The sequence below is a fragment of the Opisthorchis viverrini genome (genome assembly GCF_000715545.1).
Source record: "Opisthorchis viverrini unplaced genomic scaffold opera_v5_65, whole genome shotgun sequence".
NCBI lineage: Eukaryota > Metazoa > Platyhelminthes > Trematoda > Opisthorchiida > Opisthorchiidae > Opisthorchis > Opisthorchis viverrini.
This window is the reverse complement of record NW_008751721.1, coordinates 1,688,755-1,708,496: the sequence shown is the minus strand read 5'-3', so window position 1 is coordinate 1,708,496 and position 19,742 is coordinate 1,688,755. Positions and strand designations below refer to the sequence as shown.

The window sequence follows — 19,742 nt, the reverse complement described above, 5'->3', positions numbered from 1 at the left end:
AACTTCTGGCTTATTTTGATGTTGAGAGGTCTTCCGAAATGTAATGCTACTGTTAGTGCTCTAGTTGTGACGTAATAAAGTTGATTATCAGAAGGTAACAAGCAATGACAAATGATTGTCTTACTACAATGTGATGAATATAATAGTTAGGTGCACTTGGTGAAGACTTATGATGATGAGTTATGACTTATGATGACTTATCGTTTGAGGTAATTTGTTGAGAGCTCCTGAGTGAAGTTCCGGACGCTTGACGTGTCTTCTCTGCAGTATGGCTGCTACATGTGTTCTCTGGTTGACCGTGGAGACTTGCAGAGCTCTGTTAACTTTCTGTCCTGTGCGCGCAATGGTGTGTATGTTGAGCCCAGTTGTATGCAGTTGTGTGCAGTGTGAAGAGAGGGGTGTCCCTTCGTGTTTGATGCTTGCACGAACATGAATACAACTTGACCTGATGTGTTAAAGTTCATAAGCCTGGCGGGTTACGTAAGTGTTAGGCGCGTAAACAAAAATGGATGAGTGCACAAGTTGTCGGCTAAGGTTGCAAGTGGGACAGGAATTGTCACGTGGTTCGAGTGTTTGTGACGCGTGATCTGATGAGTGACCCCTACACTAATGAAGAATCCGAAATCCATCGTTGAAATAAGCAGAGTGCGTTTTCTTCACCACCGTATTGAGAGTTAACAGGAAATGAGTCAAAATGGGGACCATGAAACAAGGGGCATTAAAACTTGATGCGTCAGATTTTGTGAGTGCAACGAGGCTGAGCATGGTGCTAGTGAATAAGAGTGACAAAGAACACGGTGAATAAACTGAAGTCCAAATCTGAAACAAGCGTGTATTTTTTTTAGCTTACTAGACAGTCATCTACGACATTGCTTGACACTTCGTTCTGTTCAAAGAAGCATTGTGTTTGACCAAAGATTCGGATGACAGTTCTGTTCAAGTTGAACGTAAACAGAACAGGCAAAATGGCAAACATCATGAGGAAAGAGCACGTGAATGCAAGATTGACAAGAACAAAACGTAACCCTAGTCCTGGGACATACATTTCTGGAGATATAATTCCGCCTTAAAGGGATACAATAAGAGGGATCCAAGTGAGGCCCTTGGGAGATGAACGCCGAAGACATTGAAAGGCACATTATAAGTTAGAACATCGTTGACTTGGAGTGAGAGGAGAAGATACTTGCTTTTGAGGACGCCCCAGTTTTCGCCACTGCATCGCACAACACACTACATTTTGGTAATGCCTTGCGGGCTATGAATGATAAAACAATTTCATTTGTTGGCCTATAAGGAGCCTAGTTCCTTATTCGTGCTGGTTGTTATCAGAAAATGGTTGGACGTTACGTAGTCTAGAAAGGTTTCCAGCAATACCCCAAGCTAGAGATTGTGGTAAAAGCTAAAATACCCGCAAGACTGGCAAGAGTCAGGGACGTCGGCCATACACTAGAAACGCCAGATAGAGTAGTGTTACTGAGGGTTGATTGTCGCCGAGGTGGCACACACCACTCGCGTAGGTGCTTGTCCGAGACCTTGTTGCGGTTAATATGTGCTGATCTTTCCGTCGCTTTTAAGCAGTTTTGTTATTGCGCGTTCAAGGAAGTGCGCCAAAATACAGTTCTGCTCATCCGCGATTTTTCGAGCCGTCAAGTCATTCTGTGTTGGAAGCCTCTCTCCCTCAGATGATACATCAATTAAGTTCTTCCTCGAAATACCAACATGTATTCAAAATATCATCAAGACAGATCTTCATGGTGTTTCCCACGCTTTGCGTTTTGTCTTTTCAAACATTCTGGTGAACCTCGGTACACCGAACCTCTGCCTAATAGAAGTCCATAATACGTACTAGCCGACTGGTTTCCGTTTTTTAGTAGTGGAATTCTGGAGCACCGGTTTGACTTCAATTAGCCGTTTTTTGTGCGTTTTGGACGTTTTTAAGATCACACTAAGAAACTTATTTGAAGCGGTGCTAATGAGTGAGAATAAAGAATACACTCCTCATCCCCTGTCTTGCCTGTAGCTGATAAATTGCACCATGTTTGTTTTTTGTGACTTGCAACGTTTGAGCATATAGGAACAAATCCGCCCCATTCCTACTTTCCCACGCCAGACGGAGCGTGATTCATCGCCTAGTGAAGTAAAGGAGTGAAAGGAAATGATCATATATGGAACAAATTTCCTCAGTAAAGGAACAAGAACAAGGAAATACGCATTACTTTACAAAACTTCCGTAAATAGTTGGTGTGTTCATCATGCACCGCCGCAGATCTTTCATTGATCCGATGATCTTTAGGTAAAACAAAATCGAAGGTTTCTACGAAAATACTCGGTCACTATATTGCCAATGATATTTATAAGAGAACATTACTCATTGACCTACCATCCGTGATACGTCGCCAGACATATGTGATCCTTGAAATGAGGGGTTTGATATTCCGCTGCCGTCTCTGATACGGGCTACCTGGACCGTTTAAACTTTTGGCGCTGAGTTGTGCCTCACTTTCGGAGACTAACCGACATTTAAGATGTTTTTATTCAACTGGGACGCAAAAGCACTTAGGAACATACTACTTACAATGCTGATGAAGAATCCGGACAGCCCGTTGCTGATTTCCTGAGGTTAAGTCGGCTTAATTCACTCATAAATTTTGCGCCACGGTCGGCTGTGGGTTTCCAACAATCCCGTGTCTCCGTTGAGGTTCCAGTCCGAATTCCACGTTGACAACTACTGTTTGCAAATGAACATCAAAATTCGCATAGAACTTCCTCTGCTGTTTTTAATCTTTTATCGAAAACAGCACAGCGTCTTGATATTTCTCTTTTGGCCTTGGGATGTACTTCCAATCTTACCCACAATTATGAGTGTACTTGCTTCCGATAACAGCACACGTACCGATTTTGGGTGGGACTAGGTTCTTCGATCTGTGTTGGTTATAATGGTCGATCAATTGGTGTGGATCATTATGATGGATCAACAAATTCGCAATGGTGGAATACTTTGCTGTGCACCGGCACATTCCGTCATGGTGTAACGGTGATACTACTGATGGGGAGGCACGCGAGTTGTATGTGTTGTTCGTAGAATTTCGATTTGCGTCTATTGAAAAAGGGAGATCTGTTGCGGAATTCGTGGAGCCACTTTGTAACATTTGCTTGGATTTGACCGACGAATAAGTGGAGTCAGTGAATCTCCAGGAAGGTTCGAGAAGACTTGTTCGAGAGAAGATCGGTGCCTAGTTTTTGTAACTAAGATGCGGATTAGAGTTTTGCTTCCCTGTTCAATTGTCTGTAACCGGTCAGTTGGCATTTCCGAATGAATAACTCCTTCCTTTCAATCGTAATGTGATTGGATTCGTATCAACTGGCAACCGATGGTTAGAACCCGTGCACACGATGTAAGAAGTGACATTATCAGGGAGAAGTCAGCTATTCACTGCTCCGCATGTAACAACTGACTAAACCATCGCCATACAATATTTCAACTGAGACTTCGCTCTGCAGGTGAAGCCCATTTTTGCTGAAGAGCTCAAGCAGCACTCAGCAACTGCTTCATCATAGGCTTTGGGTGGGATTATGCGTTCCAAGGTCCTCTCCGAGAGGCTTATAAGTCATGTGATAACTAACGCTAGGAGGAAATAATCAAGTGGATCCTCCAACGGGACTGAGTGTTGTCTGGCTTCTAGCTGAAAACTTGCCAAGTGATATACCCAAACACCTTGCAAAACTTTTTACAGAGCAATAAGAAGCTGAGATTCCACTTGAATCTGTTTCCTGAAAATGAAGTCAGTCTAGTCCCGGAAATCATTCCTCAGGGAGTTACCCCACACATTGTTGCGTAATGTCGACTCTGTGATTGATGTCTGGTGGCGTATCTATGAACGACAAACTATTTATAGCCAAAAGGTGCACAGTCAGGCCAATAACCGGGATGTTTGTCTTAGCATCACCTTGGAGATTCATCAGACTCGCATTGCTGATGTTTTTCAACAAAAATAGAACGATTGCGCATAGCTTCCTGCCCGATCAATACAGAATGATTCCAGATACTCTCACCATCTAGTAAGGACCGTCAGCGACTTGTCCAACCAACTACAACAGACAGTGCGAATAAAATGCTCTTTTGACAGAGCGGAAAAACCCAAATTAATTGGGACAACAAGCTGGGGAAATCTGGCCAGTAGATGTGTCAAACATACACGACATTTTATGATTGCTTTTTCCGACACTCGGATCGAAACGGTCACAAATCATTGCGCAAATAATCCAATTTGAGCAACAGTTTGTCGGCACGACAGCATTCGTACTTCAGCCTGCGCATTTAACTAATTTTAGATGCTTGGTTTTTCCGCACCACAAACATTTGTTTGTTGCATTCTGGGATTCGTCTAATCAGGTTACTTGACTATGTTAACTTTTCTTATCATGATTCCACTGTTTCAAAGATTCGAAGAAAAAATGGTGCCGGTGAAAAGAAACGGCTGTCTGAAACGACAAGTGTCACTGAGAATACGTCTGGGGAAGTTGGTGAATGCGGCAAAAAGGGGGAAATTGAGTGGTAGTGAATTGCAGTGCTGGTCGGCCGCTCGTGGCAGAACGACCAAGTCTTCAGTCACTGCCAGGAGGGTCGCGGAAATGGAACTCCCCGAGTTTCATGATGATGATGATGATTCCTAATGAGGATGAAACAACTTTACTGCGCTCCTCGGTATTTTTGCACACACAAGCATCAGTGATAACACGAAATATCTATGAAACTTACAAAAGCTTTCAACATATCCATCAAAACAGTTATCGACTGTGAGAAACGTGAATCATGGTGACACATAAATGTCTGACACTTTGAAACGGACCCCCAGGAATTCAGGCTGTATCTTTCTAAAAACCTACACATTGTGCATTTTGTTCTCACCAAAAATATCGGTCAAATCTCTTGAATATCGATCATTTGAACATCTTTTCAACCACATTGACTGTTAGGGAGTGATATTGGTTTGCACATTTACTGTGTTAGGACCTTTAGTCAGCATTATGCAAAACGTTTCAAGTAAATTTTATGGATAGGAGAACCTAGAATTTTATGTTGGGAATCAGAAAACAACTGAAAGACAGTTTGGGTACGCAGTTTTGTGTTACAGTCAAAGGCTGGGACACTCATATATTCAATGTTCGAATGATTCCTGAAATTCCATTGTATTGTTCTGTGTCCAAACTTCATATCGATCACTCTCTCAGTTAGCGGTTTATGAGGCCATGACGGTGGAGCCATTTTGCTTGTGGATATCCACTGCGAACGATATTCACAACACGTCTACTGCAGCCCCATAGTTTTCTTCAATAACCCAGCTGACTCACCTCTGGATGTCACTTGTATAAACGAATGTAAACTGATATCTTTTCTGAAAATCGAACTGCCTAATACGACTACAAGAATAAGCTCAACCAACTGATTAACCAGGCACAGTTGCAATTTCAAGGAATTGAAATATCAAGAGAGCTTTCAGAGGTTTTATCCAAATTACTTTTAGCCCAAATAGATGTCCCTATTCTTATTGTTCATTTGGTTTTCAAAAGTTGTACTGTTCATGGTAAAACCGACCCGTCCGAATACTACTGCCTGAAAAGACAGCAGTCGCTGAAACAAATCAGGAGACTATACTGACAAGCACAAATCAAGTTCAAATTCTTAAACAGTTTCTTGGCCCTAACAAACCACCTCTAAACTCACAGGTTTTTTTTAAATTGGAACAAATATCCAATGTTTACCTTGATTTCTGAAACTGTTTCTGTCTCTGTCCATCGAATGGTGCCCAAAAGGTTTTGAGAAATTGGTTTTATGCCTCCCCGTTTTATTTACAGAATACTAATCTCCTGATTTATGAAGGGCACTCAAATAAGTTACAAGGGTGGATCATGGGATTTGTGTGTTGTTGACGTATTTTGTGAAAACGACAAAAAACCTTTCACTGCTGTAAAGTTTATTAAACCGAAAAAAATTCTTGTGTCAGTCTACCGCTATTCGTTTAACGAGACTGTGAAAACATATTGAAAATCATCTATGTGTTTGAGTGCATCTGCCGTGCCATTAACCTGCAGGTTCATTTGGACTTTATGTACTCAATAGTGTTTATGTCACTTTATGATGAATCCGTTTTGGCGCTCTGTTGCACCAAAAACCAATCAGGTTTGTGTACTATTCATTAAACTTGCTGGTGGCTGATCAGATGGTCCTTGATCTCTGAACGAAGCTTGACAATTAGCTTGCAAAAATTTCATCTTCAGTCGAGGAGACATCGTCATTGCACAGTTGAATGAGCGCTTCCTCCAATCCTGGCTGTGTTTCTATAGTTTTTCGAAAAGTATATAATCTCATGTCATTTGATCGGTTAACTGGTATATACCTCTCCTGTATTATCACTGACCCGACAGTGATTTACACTGTGTTGTGGTCTTCGTACCCCATTGGTTTGCTGAGTGGTTGCTTTCGAGTATTAAGGGCCCGTTTTCGATAGATCCATTCCCGGTTTATGTTGCGTTGTAATCTTTCTTCTTTAAATTAGTTTGGTGGCAGTGACAGATTTATTTTTTATTCCAATCCATTCTTACGTTGCACCGAAGTCTCATCTTCTTGAGTCTGACTAGCCCCTTGTACTACGCTGTTTGTTGTAGGTTTTTTCGCATCGGTCGATTTGTTTGTAGTTGTATGTAGTTGTTTGTAGTTGTATGGTCATTTAAGTGATTTGACTTTTGTCATTCTTCAATTTTTCGGTTCGATGGCGGTTCGGGTAGCTCGATACTTTGCTTATCGCTTCAGATTACCTACCCATGAACATTGAGGCTAGCTGCGACTCCGGACACGAGTAGAACAAGTTGATAGGACATCACGACAAAGATGCCTCTGTATGTTCATCATTCGTACCATCTGGGACCGAAATTTTTTGTGTAGACATGTACAATTCCCTTTTGTTTTGTTTAGAGGTACCCTATTTCACCCATTTTGCAAGGCGAGAATTTTCCATCGTATCAAACCCAGTGGAACATGCCAGTAATTACTTTGCCATCGTATCAAACCCAGTGGAACATGCCAGTCAAGAAATTACTTTGTTCGATTATGCCTGATGCAAGCGACAAAAATAAAATGCGCCTAGATAGCACAAGGTTAATATAACGGATTAGGATGGACTGGATTTTCATTGTTGGCTGCCTGAGAATTAAACCACCCGAAAATCTCCTGACATTTGGATAGGTTCTATGCAGCCATAACCTAACCGGATCACTTAAAAATTGTCCCCGAGGTGAAATAGGTAGACGTTATTTGGGTTTTACTTGAATTGAATGATTCAGTAAATCACAGTGATTATTTGGTTCCTATCATTGGGGAATTAAAAGTCCTAACCAGTTATAATTCAGTTTCGGTTTTGTATTCTCCATAGGCGGTAGTTCCATGAAGACGTTCGGATGATTTTGTTCTGGGACTTTTCTAACTAATGGAAACAATTTATGCACATTTTGGATGTCTGGCCAAAAGTGGCGATCCTTGACGTATTTGACAAACCCAGATATTGATTTCAGATGTTTCGCTCCTTGAGACAATCAAGGAATTTCGAAAATTAGAAAACTTGAGCTACATTTAATGCCCTTTGACTTCAGATGAAACCGATCCAGTAGAAGTGATCAGTTGAACGGTACTCGTATTATTTCCAGAAGAAAACAACCTGGAACAGAAATCTTTCTATTCTGTTTCTTGAAGTGCTCTACCCAAATTTCGCTGTCAAAGGACTGACAAATGAAAATAACTTTTTTTATTTTGTTAATTTTATTTCTATGCGCAGCTAAGTAAGCTACTACAGTTTGCTCGTCCAGAAAAAAAATAAAAGCAATTTCCTGTAATAAAGACAACACGTTATCAGCTGGTGGTGTAGGTCACTTTGTCCAGAATACAATAACCAAAATTACAGAAAAAAGTGTACATAAGCGTTGGCCGTTACCTACTAGTTTGAGGTCACCATTCACATCTACATCAAGACACAGCTGTAAGCGAAATCTGAAGTCAGCTAGTAACTCCAATGATCGAAAACCGTGAAGACAGTGGATACAACCTGACCGTATTCCACACAAGTGAGATCTGTGCACAAATGGTGGTGGTTCCGCCAAGCAGTCTTCATGCATTGATTGCTGTTTCGGGGAACATTGGCCGCACCAGTGCGCTGTGCAGAGCGTTCGCTGAACTATGTGATGAAAAGAAAACGTGGCGTTTGTGTTTTGTGATGCGCATCTCCACTTATGTGCCCGTCTTTCTCAGGCACGTGGTCTCGCAATTCCCACAGCACTATTATGTACGCACTCGCATTCTTCGTGGCTCACAAAACTGGCTGCGTTTCCCAAACTGTATGCGAAAATGCTTACAAAATCGTATGAATTTGGATAGCACTGCGTCTGATGCAGAATATCTTAGTATTTGTTGTCCTTGTCTTGTTTTCTAGGCTTTTCCATTTCAGTCTTTTCTGTTTCTTACAAAATCCTTCAGTGAATAATTCGTTTATCTTCCACTGATAAAATACTCCAAATCAATTGTGGATGAGTGGGCATGTGTATAGAGTTTTCAAACAAACAATAATTGCTTGCGGTCTTTCCATGAGATATTTATGGGGAAGAGTACATCCAAATCTGTGCATGCGAGCCCACTTTAGTTTGATTAAACAGTACAATCCTCTGACCATAAACCAAAACTCAAATTCTTTTCCTAGTTTGCCCCGCAAGATAAACCGCTCCAGAGGAGGACGAATTAACTCCACCCAGATTAGTATGTAACCAGTGATTTGTGTTCTTCCTATTTGCGTATAAGCACTTACTGCCTTTGTCTCAGTAGTGGATCGAAGCTTGAATAAACCTACATATTAATGCTTACAATAGATCAGTGTGGAACAATTAAATTTACAGATTTATTCTTCAAAATGTTCCTGCTTATTGAATGATGGTCCATCAACTAAACATGCAAAATTTTAACTAGCTAGATTATTCTGTAGTGTTCTTTGACGTCAAGGCTTGAGTGATTGAAACGAAATTTATATTTGAACAGTTGTGTTTCTGGTAAAAGTAACTGAGTCTTCGATATAAATCTGCGTATCGCACACACGTAAGGTTCGTCCCAAATTATTGACACAGCTGTGAATAACATGAGTGACATTCACAGGGAAGGTAATTCAAGTGTCCTACAAATGTGACATCCTTCATTTCGTATCACAGTGTACTTATCCTAGTCACTGAAAGGATGTTTTCTGCAAATCACTGATTGGTTCTTCATGTTGTTGCTGACTGTATATGAATGTTCGGTTACAGACCATCAAAACTGGGAAACCAGAGAAACACTCAGGTGTTTGTTGTCTGCTGACCTTGTATTACTTGGGGATTTTTCCGATACATGTAGACCGTCTTCTCGTTTTACACATTTAAGTCCTTTCGTGCAATGAGCGAACAAGGTGAATACGCACAATGAGACGAGCGGCCTTCACACAGTCATCAAGGGCTTATTCTTTCAGACATTCATTTAGTGGCTAGTGCATCACTTCATTCACTATCCCTGTCTGTCTGTCTGTCTGTCTGTCTGTCTGTCTGTCTGTCTGTCTGTCTGTCTGTCTGTCTGTCTGTCTGTCTGTCTGTCTGTCTGTCTGTCTGTCTGTCTGTCTGTCTGTCTGTCTGTCTGTCTGTCTGTCTGTCTGTCTGTCTGTCTGTCTGTCTGTCTGTCTGTCTGTCTGTCTGTCTGTCTGTCTGTCTGTCTGTCTGTCTGTCTGTCTGTCTGTCTGTCTGTCTGTCTGTCTGTCTGTCTGTCTGTCTGTCTGTCTGTCTGTCTGTCTGTCTGTCTGTCTGTCTGTCTGTCTGTCTGTCTGTCTGTCTGTCTGTCTGTCTGTCTGTCTGTCTGTCTGTCTGTCTGTCTGTCTGTCTGTCTGTCCATCAGTCTGTCTGTCTATCTATCTATCCACTAATCTGTCTGTCCATCTATCCGCGTGCCTGACCGTCTGTCCTCCTATGGGACCCTGTGTCTGACTGTTTTCTTGCCTGTTTCTAGTTGGTTTATCGATTGTTCTGTTCAGTTACTTATATCAGCACCGATTTTCCTGGCATTATGAAATTTTGTGCTACCGCATACTAGTCTTGCATACAGCACTGGCTGCACTTAAAAATACTGTGTTCAAATTTAGCCCTACATTCTAGAAAATTCATTTTAACTTATGGAAAGGGTCTTCTCTATTAAAGCTCATAATGACCTCGAAAACCTATTAGCAGTGATCGCCATTGTTTACTTCTCTTTACTGTCATATCAATCATAAAATACGTATCTCGGTCCAGAGACGACGACTGACGTTATTTTTGCCCTGAACGGAGGCCAGTTTAGAACAGAAGCTGCCTTTGTATGATAAGTCCGAAATCTGAACTTATGTTTGATATCCTGAAGAGGTTAACTAGACTTCCGCCCAGAATTAGTCGATAAACAATCTGTCAGAAATTCCGAGTGCGAAACCTCGGCATAAGTTGTGATCACTTCATAAGGTGCTCTTGTCGTTGTGACAAATGGGTGGTTAGGACATTCTTTGTGTAACACGGAAAAGGTTGGTTGGATTCTTTTGCCCATCGTCTTGGCACCAACTAGGCAATACGCTTATGGAAAAAGTGAGTATAACTTTTAGCTGAAGTGCCCATACTCGATATAGCGAGAGTTAGCTTGGAATTAGCATAACAAAACGAATCCGTCTGTAGAGTGCCTACACAGAGACTAGAGTCCAGGTACCTACCGAAATGAATAAGAAGTCGGATAACATGACAAGTAAACTACCGGACGCAGTGTAGTTAAACTCCATTGGGAATCTCATCTGGAGACTACCCGATAACTAGCTGTGTGCTGAGTCTGATCATTTCTTAGTGCTACGAAACTAACAATCGCCTTAAACAAAGCAATCGTATTTGAAAAAGTATAAAAACTGTGTCTCACAAAACGTATTTGCGTGGCATGGTTTACTCCGGCATCCACCAATAAAATGGCACCACGTCATAGCTGCCATGGAGCGTCATTCTGGAATTTTTAAGTGGAGAGCTTATCCAAGCTTGATCCCTCCGCTACACCTATCCAGGATTTCATGCTTCATACGACCGGACTGCTTTGATATTGCCACTTTTTGATCCTAAGCGAGAAACCATATACCCGTTTAATTTATCCTGCAATTTCGACATCTCCCGCATCTGCGACTGACCCAGCGTGTGCCTCTGGCGTGTTTGATGAGAAGCTGTAGTAAATTCACCAGTCGCTCCTTGTTACGTTTCAGATTTATCTACCTTGGTTGATTGTTGGTAATCTTTGCGCATAGCGTGGCCCGACGAAATCGATGGGATTTTGCTTTGTGGTTCATGTATCTCGTTATGTTTCAACACCTGCCTATACAATTGTGCACATAGATCTGCTTTATTCCTGAGTTGATGTAAATGGTCCCAGTATAGTTGACTTACTACTTACATATTGATCAACTGTCTTGTCAAACGTGACTAAAATCCGCAGTCATCGTATACCTTTTGACTCAAACGCCGAATTTCCTGGCAGGTGGTCTAACAAGGTTGCCCTAAAGGCGTGCTTTATTAGGTCTGCTTTATAATTGCAATTGGAGAGTATATTAGTGTATTAGGTTGTAGTGATTACAACCATTTTGTTCACTGAGCTTAGCGATTTGGTTGCAGACGTCTCGTGGTTAGTCTGGGTGACATCATCTGTGAACTGTGAGCGGAAGTGCATCAGTGTGAGTACACCTCAGAGCGATTCCTATCACAGTGTACTGACAACGTCATCTCGACTGGTGGTGAAGTGTTTGCAAACAAACTGTCCAGCTCAGTGAGCAGACCAACATCCAGACTTTATATTATACCGGCTAGGTGGTTTTCGTTCTCCCTGTATTGGATCTCTCCCTCTCTGGATCATTTGCGTGATAAGCAATTCTGTGTAATCAGTTAATAATCCAAAACTATACCTGAGGCGTTTGATTGTGCTCGGAGCAGTGGGTTCCCATTCCAGATGATACCAGCTGTACCGTCTTAAACCATTTCGCAATACGGCTGTTCTTCTCCAAACTGGTCTGTCCTTCTTATTAACAGTATGCCTAAAGTCCACGCGGATGAATTCAGAAATGCTCGAATCCATTATTCGACCATATCTTTTTTCTATATGATTTAATGTTTTGGCACACGAAGTTCGCCTGATCGTAGTAAAATGTGCCTTCTCTGCCGACTGTGACTGATCTTCGTTGGGCTTACCTTTGTTTCATATTCTACACGCCTGTTATTAGGCATGGCGGTTTATGTAGGCCTCCAAAAAGGATCGTATGTCCAAACTTATACTGTCAAGAACAATTTAGAACAGTCCAGCGCCCCGCCCGGGAGAGCCAACTGAAATTTGAGGTGGCCATTGTACAGCACATTTAGTCGACGAGGAACGTCATAAAAGAGTTTCAACTGAGATTGAGTTGAGTCTCCGACCGAAGCGAAATTTGTTTGCAGATGAGTGTGTTTCACTGAAAACTACTCCAACTGTGGTTTTCATCTAAAACGAAATGCTTTTGATCCCATGCTACACAGTACTTTAATAGTATGATAACGAGGTTAGCTGGTTCGAGCTGGAATACTGTAGTTGTAAGCGTAACTCAATGCAAGCCTGAACTGCCCGTAAGCTTCGCCTGTCGGCTGATAGCACCAAATCTCCATTGCTTTCTCGAGGCGACTAGAAGCGGCCGTTGTTTAGATAGCTTACATATCTGGACCCAATTCTGAATGACTCTGATTTGTCGTACTCTTTGCATTCCAGTGTTGTATGAGCGACTGAGCAGGATGAATATGTTGGACTCTTTAACGCTACATTCATTAAGAAATGCCCCAGAATCGCAGTATATAAATCTTTCTGTCGTTTCGACCTACTTATCGCCGAGCAGGATTCCGTAGGCAAGTCGTCTATTCCTCTGTTTTTTCTAACAGTCTCTACGCCTCATTCTGCACCAGTAAAGGGGAAACGCCGTCACAAGGATTTGATCCGAACAGAGCGATGGCTGCCAACATTTGAGTCTCCCTTACAAAAAAGTTTTTACTCGTTTTTGCAGTAAAGTCACCTTAATCTAGCACAAAATTTTGTGCATAAGTTTTGAAAAGTAGCCTTTTAAACTAGGCCACTTACCCCCCCAGAGTGGTCTAGGAAACATCCACCCATGGGAATCAACTCTTTTGATTCTCATACACAAAGTCGCTTTCTGCAGGCCACCGATTCAAGTTATCCAAAATATTGAGAGCTTGAACTGTTATCTGTCGGAAGAAACTGATCGCCAACATAGCTGGCATAAATTTGCGCTGCCTCGTTAAGCATAGAAAGTCCGTTTTCTCTGGATATCTCATGAATTCAGAGGCCGAAATAGATCCAAATAATCGAAATGATGATTTAGTTCATTCTTAGAGCAGAGCTAAAAGCAGGGATCTTAGATGATGGTTAGTTAGACCAGCTGTTCTATTGCCTAATTACTAGATCTATTGAGGCTCCTTTGTGCCTTGAGACTGAAACCACTGATCTTATTGTAGTCACCTAAATGCTAACTTTTCTCTACTCTTCAAACCCTCAGGTCTTATCCAGCTGCGTCACGTCAAAGAATTCAAAGCCGCCAAGGAACTTGAACTGCAACAGCAAAAGAAGGCCCAATCTGAGAAGGCCAGGCAGAAGGCTGCCGTGGTTCTTGGGAATGCTGGTCCCTTTGCGCTACTAGGTCATACTGTGGGTGCCATGCAGCCGAACCAACAAAATCCCTTCCACCAACTCATTAGTGGAGGTGTGTTAGGGGCTCGGGTGTTGGCGATGGCGGGTAAAGATAAACCTGCTTCAAAATTGGAGACAGGTTCAACAGACAAAGGAATAACAACCCCCATCAACACTACAGTTGACAGCGACATGCCCAAACAACCGTTGAAAGAAGATCTCTCTACGCAGCTTAATTTGAGGGCCACTGGATCACGAAGCAGCAGTAGGGCGTCTATGATTAACACTACCTGCAGTCTTATGTCACAAGGCGCACCGGTATATTTACAGCGGGAGCCATCACTGGGTCCACTACCTGCCCGACTTAGCAAACTGAGAAGGAAGCTTATACGTTCAGTTACTGCGGCTGCTGGTGGGACCAAAAGTGCCTCTGCAGGATCCATAATCCACGGGTCAGTTAGTGAGCTTCATGGCAATTTGAGTGCTCCAGGGCTGACACGACATGCCACAGAAGAGTACGATGAATGCGAACGTGGGGAGTTGGCACAATTTCAGGCACCTGGTGACTGGTTAGAGAAGGGTGCGCATAGCGAGAGTGCAGTATCCACTCAAGACCAATCTGTGACAACAGTGTTTGATGGACCTCGTGGACGTCGCACACCGTCCCAAGATGGGGACATCTTGGTTCAACCGACTATTTCGACAAACGACACTACCAGTGGGACTACATTAGAAGAGAGTGCGTCCGTGCGCTCTAGACGATACTTCACGAGCTCGTTCACGGAGCAAGAACCAATCGTATCCACAGTTCACACGCAACACAAGATGATGACAAACCGTGCAGTCAGTACCGCTTCCAGTACATGCGCCCGTAAACGTCGTGACAACTTCCGAAAAGGACGCAGTTCTGCTTTCACCTGGGTTGTTAATGACACAATCGGAGAGACTGGTGAGTATCCACAGGAAGAGGAAACTCCTTTGCTATCAACGATCGTACCCAGTGAATCCAAATCAGTAGAGCTACAGGAAAACACACTGAAACAGATCCCGCCGAATGTTACTTCCAAATCCGTGGAATTTGTGTGTACAGATCGAGAAAACCGTTTTATTGAAAACAGGTCATTCAGACCGGCCTTGTCACATGTCTATGTGAATGAGCAGTGTACAAAGGAAGTCAAGGATATCCTGAAACCGCCGGATATCCCAGTATTAAAAGTCGATGACATCAGCCGCGACCAAGACTCAAGCGAAGAAGGTACCTCATTCCAAAGACGGTAAGTAATGTGGTCGAAGTTCCCATCTTCGCAAAAGCATATAACTTACACTAAACAATTCACTAAATGAATGCATATGACAACGTGGGTCCTACAGTTTACCGAATCGTAGAATCGGAGGAGTGAATACGGCGGCAGATAGTTTCAGTATTAGGTAACCATGACCAGCGACAGGGAGTTAATCTAGAAGAACGGATCATAGAACGGATCTCCAGGATATTCAATAAAATATGATATGCAAAGGGGCATTCATTATCTCGCTCAGATGACTGTCAGTAAGATATCATTGAAATCACGTACCTTGAGCTCCGAAAGACATTCTGGATGTTCACATGGTAAGAACCAATACGTAAGCCAGTAGAACACCGAGCAGACCACACTGCGATCGGCGGCCTAACCAGATAACCGAGTGATAGAAATCTACCTAAACCAACACACCATTCGTGAGGCTGCTAAGAACTTTCTGACAGCGTACAATCGGTTTTACCTTTCTTGCGGCTCGTCAGGTAAGCGCAGTCCCTAAAGTTCCCTCCACGTTATGCTCTACTGGGTTCCAAACTGGGCATATTTTAACAAATAATCTCATTTTTACAAAAACTGATTCGCGCGAAATTGGAGTGTAAACCTGTGTTTTAGTTTTTTAATGAGCAGCAATCAGTTACTCCATGTGATAGACATAACAGTAGTACATCCTTGGCCATCTACTTCTGTGAGATTATTTCTGTTTGTAGATGTTCCGCTTCGTTCTTAACAGACTTCAAGCCTCAGATGTTACTCATTTCGAGATAGATATTAGGCTTTTGAGGGACCAGTTTTATTTCTAACATACTTGATGGGAACAGAATCCATCAGTGAGGTGCTTCCAGCTGGCTTCTTCAGAAGAGAGGCATCTGTAGGAACAAATACTATTTAGTTATACAGAGTGGTTTCTGGGAAACAAGAAAGGAGGAATATTGCGTGCGGTTATATGCCCTTTAAAATGAATAAAGTGACCATGTACCACTTTGACTTTTCGTTCATTCACATTTCGCTAAGCTTATTTGACCTTGTCAATTGGCACTGTCACTGAATGCGTGTAGTTTATATCAAGGTTGACCAGATTATATCACAACAAAATGATCTGTTACGTGGGGAATTCTCTTTCAGAGAATTCTCGCTTTCAAACCAGGCTTCGGAATTTTGATTTTCGTCCCAGGTATACGGAGGTTTGAGAGTTTGTGATGAGTTCTCTTACCCACTGATAATCTGTAGGCGTTCGTTTGACCTGGATTAGATGTGACTCGGTTGAGGATCAAATGTCGTAAGAGGAAAGCGTCACTGGAACAACGCTCTTTCGATCAAATTGGAAACCAAACTATCCATGTCGACTTTGATCGCAGCTGAGATTTATAACATTGACTTCTATCTGCCAGCTACTTTAATCTTAAAGATAAGACTGTTTCTTCAACTGTGGCACGATTATCTGTTCCTTAGCAGGTCCACGTGTTAGCTAGAATTAGCAATGCAAAACACAAGTATATTCCGTACAGTAGTTTTATGAACATACGTTCTTTATTACTCAGTTGTTCGTGGAAAAATCAGATTGATGAAGAATGAGTCTGTCGAGCACATTACAGGAATTTACATCATAATTTCTCAAGTGATAAACCCTGGTCTTCCACTCCGGCATCGAACTTCCGATACGATCGAATGGGCAAGTTTTAGACTCAATTTTTGCTCCTATTAAAGCGCACTAGTAGCTCTTACCCTTGACTGCGTGGGAGCTTGACTTCCGACTACCTGACGTGAGAGCTGGTCTTGTTACCACACCCCACATTTGCGTGCTCGAGGTACCTGAATTATTACGTCAAAACGGACGAACTGGTCTGCAATAAAGCAGTGCGCATAGACTTCCAGGTAGAGACGAGTCCGTCCATGTGTAGACCGAAATTCTCTCAAGTACACCGATTTCAATTTCATGACGAGTGGTATTTCAGCTTTCAACTTGAGAATAGGATCGCGTGTCTGTAAGGCCCATCTATCGGATATGAAGCAATCTCCCGATTAGACAGACCACTCGAACTCCTCTTAGTATCCCAAATGCGTTTCCACTCACCACACGATCACAACTGTCGGAGATTTTGTTAAAATGCTGTCAGCTGACCCTTCAGACAGCCGAAGGAGTAAAAGTCGCACAATTAGTTTGAACACAATTCGTTTTATTCTGAAGAAAAGAACCTGGCTACTGATTCAACTCGTCGTCGTCAAGGCCTGAGGCCTATGGACCAACTTTCTCTTTCTTTCGTTTGATTGGCTAAACCTTCATTGGATTTGGCTGTTTTCTCGAGAAAAACGAACTGTGATTTTATTTTAACTTTGTCTATTAGTACCAGCTACAGTATGCAATGCAGTTCACTGGATGTCTCTCATCCGAAGGATATTCAGTCATTTATCCCGGTTTTGTATTTAAGCAAAGTAGAAGGATTAGTTGAGAGTCCCGCTAGCAGATCCGGTTGTTTATGAGTGACTCCAACAACTTGATCTTGGAGTCCGAAAAGAATTGCTAACGGACATAAACAACAGTTTCTAAATGATGCATGAAGGATTATGTAGCGGAATCCCTTGAACGAATGACTCGATGAAATCTTTGCCGTGACTCTAAAATGCATAGCGGAAACGTTTTCACCAGATCTGGATTTTACAGCGCTCACCTGTTTGGAAAACAAACAAACATTGCAACATTTAGTCTAGGAATGGGTGCAGACGACTTGCAGTCCGACTGATGAAGAAAAAATTTCACCTGTACGCCTTCCTAGCTCTCTGAGGGAGCTAGAACACCATCAGCAGTTGGGCTTTAGCTCACCTCACGGATATAAGACATCAATTAAATTCTGCGACAGTATTTTGTGGTCTTTACGAGTTTGGTTTGAGGTTACTCCGGCTATCCAAGTTTGAAGTCATGACCACCACATAATCTGTGGCTAGTAGAATTCACACACCTGAGTTGTACATTCAAAAGCTTCTGGTCCATATTTTTGCGCACCATAACCACATTGATTCCACGAGAGCGACCAGTCACTCCCCGTGGCCCTCGTTTGGGTCCTGACCGCAGAAATTTCGGTCCCCCACCCGGTTCTCATTCCCAGGTTGTCAGAGTATTTGTTCTTACATTCGACTACATCATAATACAGTCACTTTTATTATTCCTACTATAATGAGGCTACTTGATGCCATTATTACTCCTGTGCTTGTGTGCGCACAGCTTGGAGGATAACGGTCAGTTTATATACTCATAAGGTTGTTGTGTTACAAACTTGAAAATATAAGAATTCTCAACATCCGGCGCCTATATCTTCAGACAAAAATATATGCTCGCAAGCGCACAACACCTATGACATTTTAAAACACCATTAAGCCCAAGGTTCAAGCGTGTAATTCGGCTGCTCTCTCCCGCTGTTTGAACTCACTTGGTGTCCGACGAATGCTTCACACATGGGGCTACGGTAGACCTGTCAATTTCATGCTTGCACAGCTAGACGTCAGCCTGAGTTAATGTTCACTTTTGTCCAACTACATCCAGTCTGTTCGAAAAGGCTAATCATGGGCCCAAGAGCAACCAGCCGATATTTCCATAAATGTCATACAGATGACCCAACAGAAGCCTTGATTAAATGAATACTTCTTAAAACTTGGAACTTCTATGAACTTGTTGCCATAAATAGAGCTTGATGTAACCACATCATAGTGTAGCCCGAGGTTACGCAACACCCAGAATCTTTGTTTACCCGTTCGACGTGATTTTTGATATGAAAACGGAAATCCGGTGTCGTGCGGTTGCCGTAGCAACGGTAACCTAGTTCAGTGGGGACGAACTGCTAGAAATGTCAGTTGGTTATTTTATTCAATGTCTGATTTGGGACTACCAACGATTCACATGCTTGCTTTATGCGACAAACTTTGCCACGCGTTTGGCTGATGTTCACCGAGATTATAAGAGATAAGAGTGAACAAATCACCGCTTCAGCTTCCGCTGCCCATCCTCTCCTTAAACTTTTGGCTGTGCACTCTAGTGGGCTGAAGCGTTCCGGTCCTCCTTTAACTAACCCTGTGGCAGCGACTTGGGTGAATAGCGGAAGAAGACAACTTTGAATTTGACCGTTTATTCCTGGGGCTTCATTTCCTGCGTCTATCCAAAAAGATTTGATAAGGAATGCTTTTTGTACAGTTGACTTTTAATACAGTTTGAAACATTGAATGGTAGTGAAATGGTGAGAGGTGGGCAGCAAAGAACATTTTGGTATCGCTAGATGGGGGTCAACCTGAGCAGCAATACTATGGGTTTCGTGTCAAGTATGATTGAGCAAGGGCTGAGAAAGTTGAACTCTCAATGTCATATCATAGCATCTACTGGTTTAAAACATTGGTGGCAATTTTGCTCATTAACAGAAACTACCTAAAGGAAACTGCTCACAAGGTTGCTAAAAACTCTTCGACGGCCCACGGGCGGTTTCGCCCTTCTTGGGGCACAGTACATAGGCGCAGTCTCCGAGTTTCCGTCAACCTTATGTTCTACTTGAATCCAAATTGCACTGTTTTCGAGAAATACACTCATTTGCAAATCCCTTTGGTTTTTACGAGAGACTCTACTGAATCTCTCGTTTATGATATTCTACGATTGAATGTGCTGCACACAGGCCGCCTCATGATTCGATTGGCATAAT

General features: G+C 42.5%; 1 protein-coding gene across 1 annotated transcript in view; it reads left to right on the top strand.

Moving 5' to 3' along the window:
* T265_04142 (hypothetical protein) overlaps positions 1–19,741 on the top strand; it is a gene marked incomplete at both ends in the record, with an annotated part of 22,353 nt that extends 2,612 nt beyond the window's left edge. Inside the window, 2 exons of the mRNA XM_009168800.1 lie at positions 13,638–15,042; positions 19,423–19,741. Of these exons, the coding sequence (XP_009167064.1) occupies positions 13,638–15,042; positions 19,423–19,741 (1,724 nt within the window). The remainder of the gene's footprint in view (positions 1–13,637; positions 15,043–19,422) is intronic.
* Between the last annotated feature and the right edge of the window lies 1 nt (position 19,742).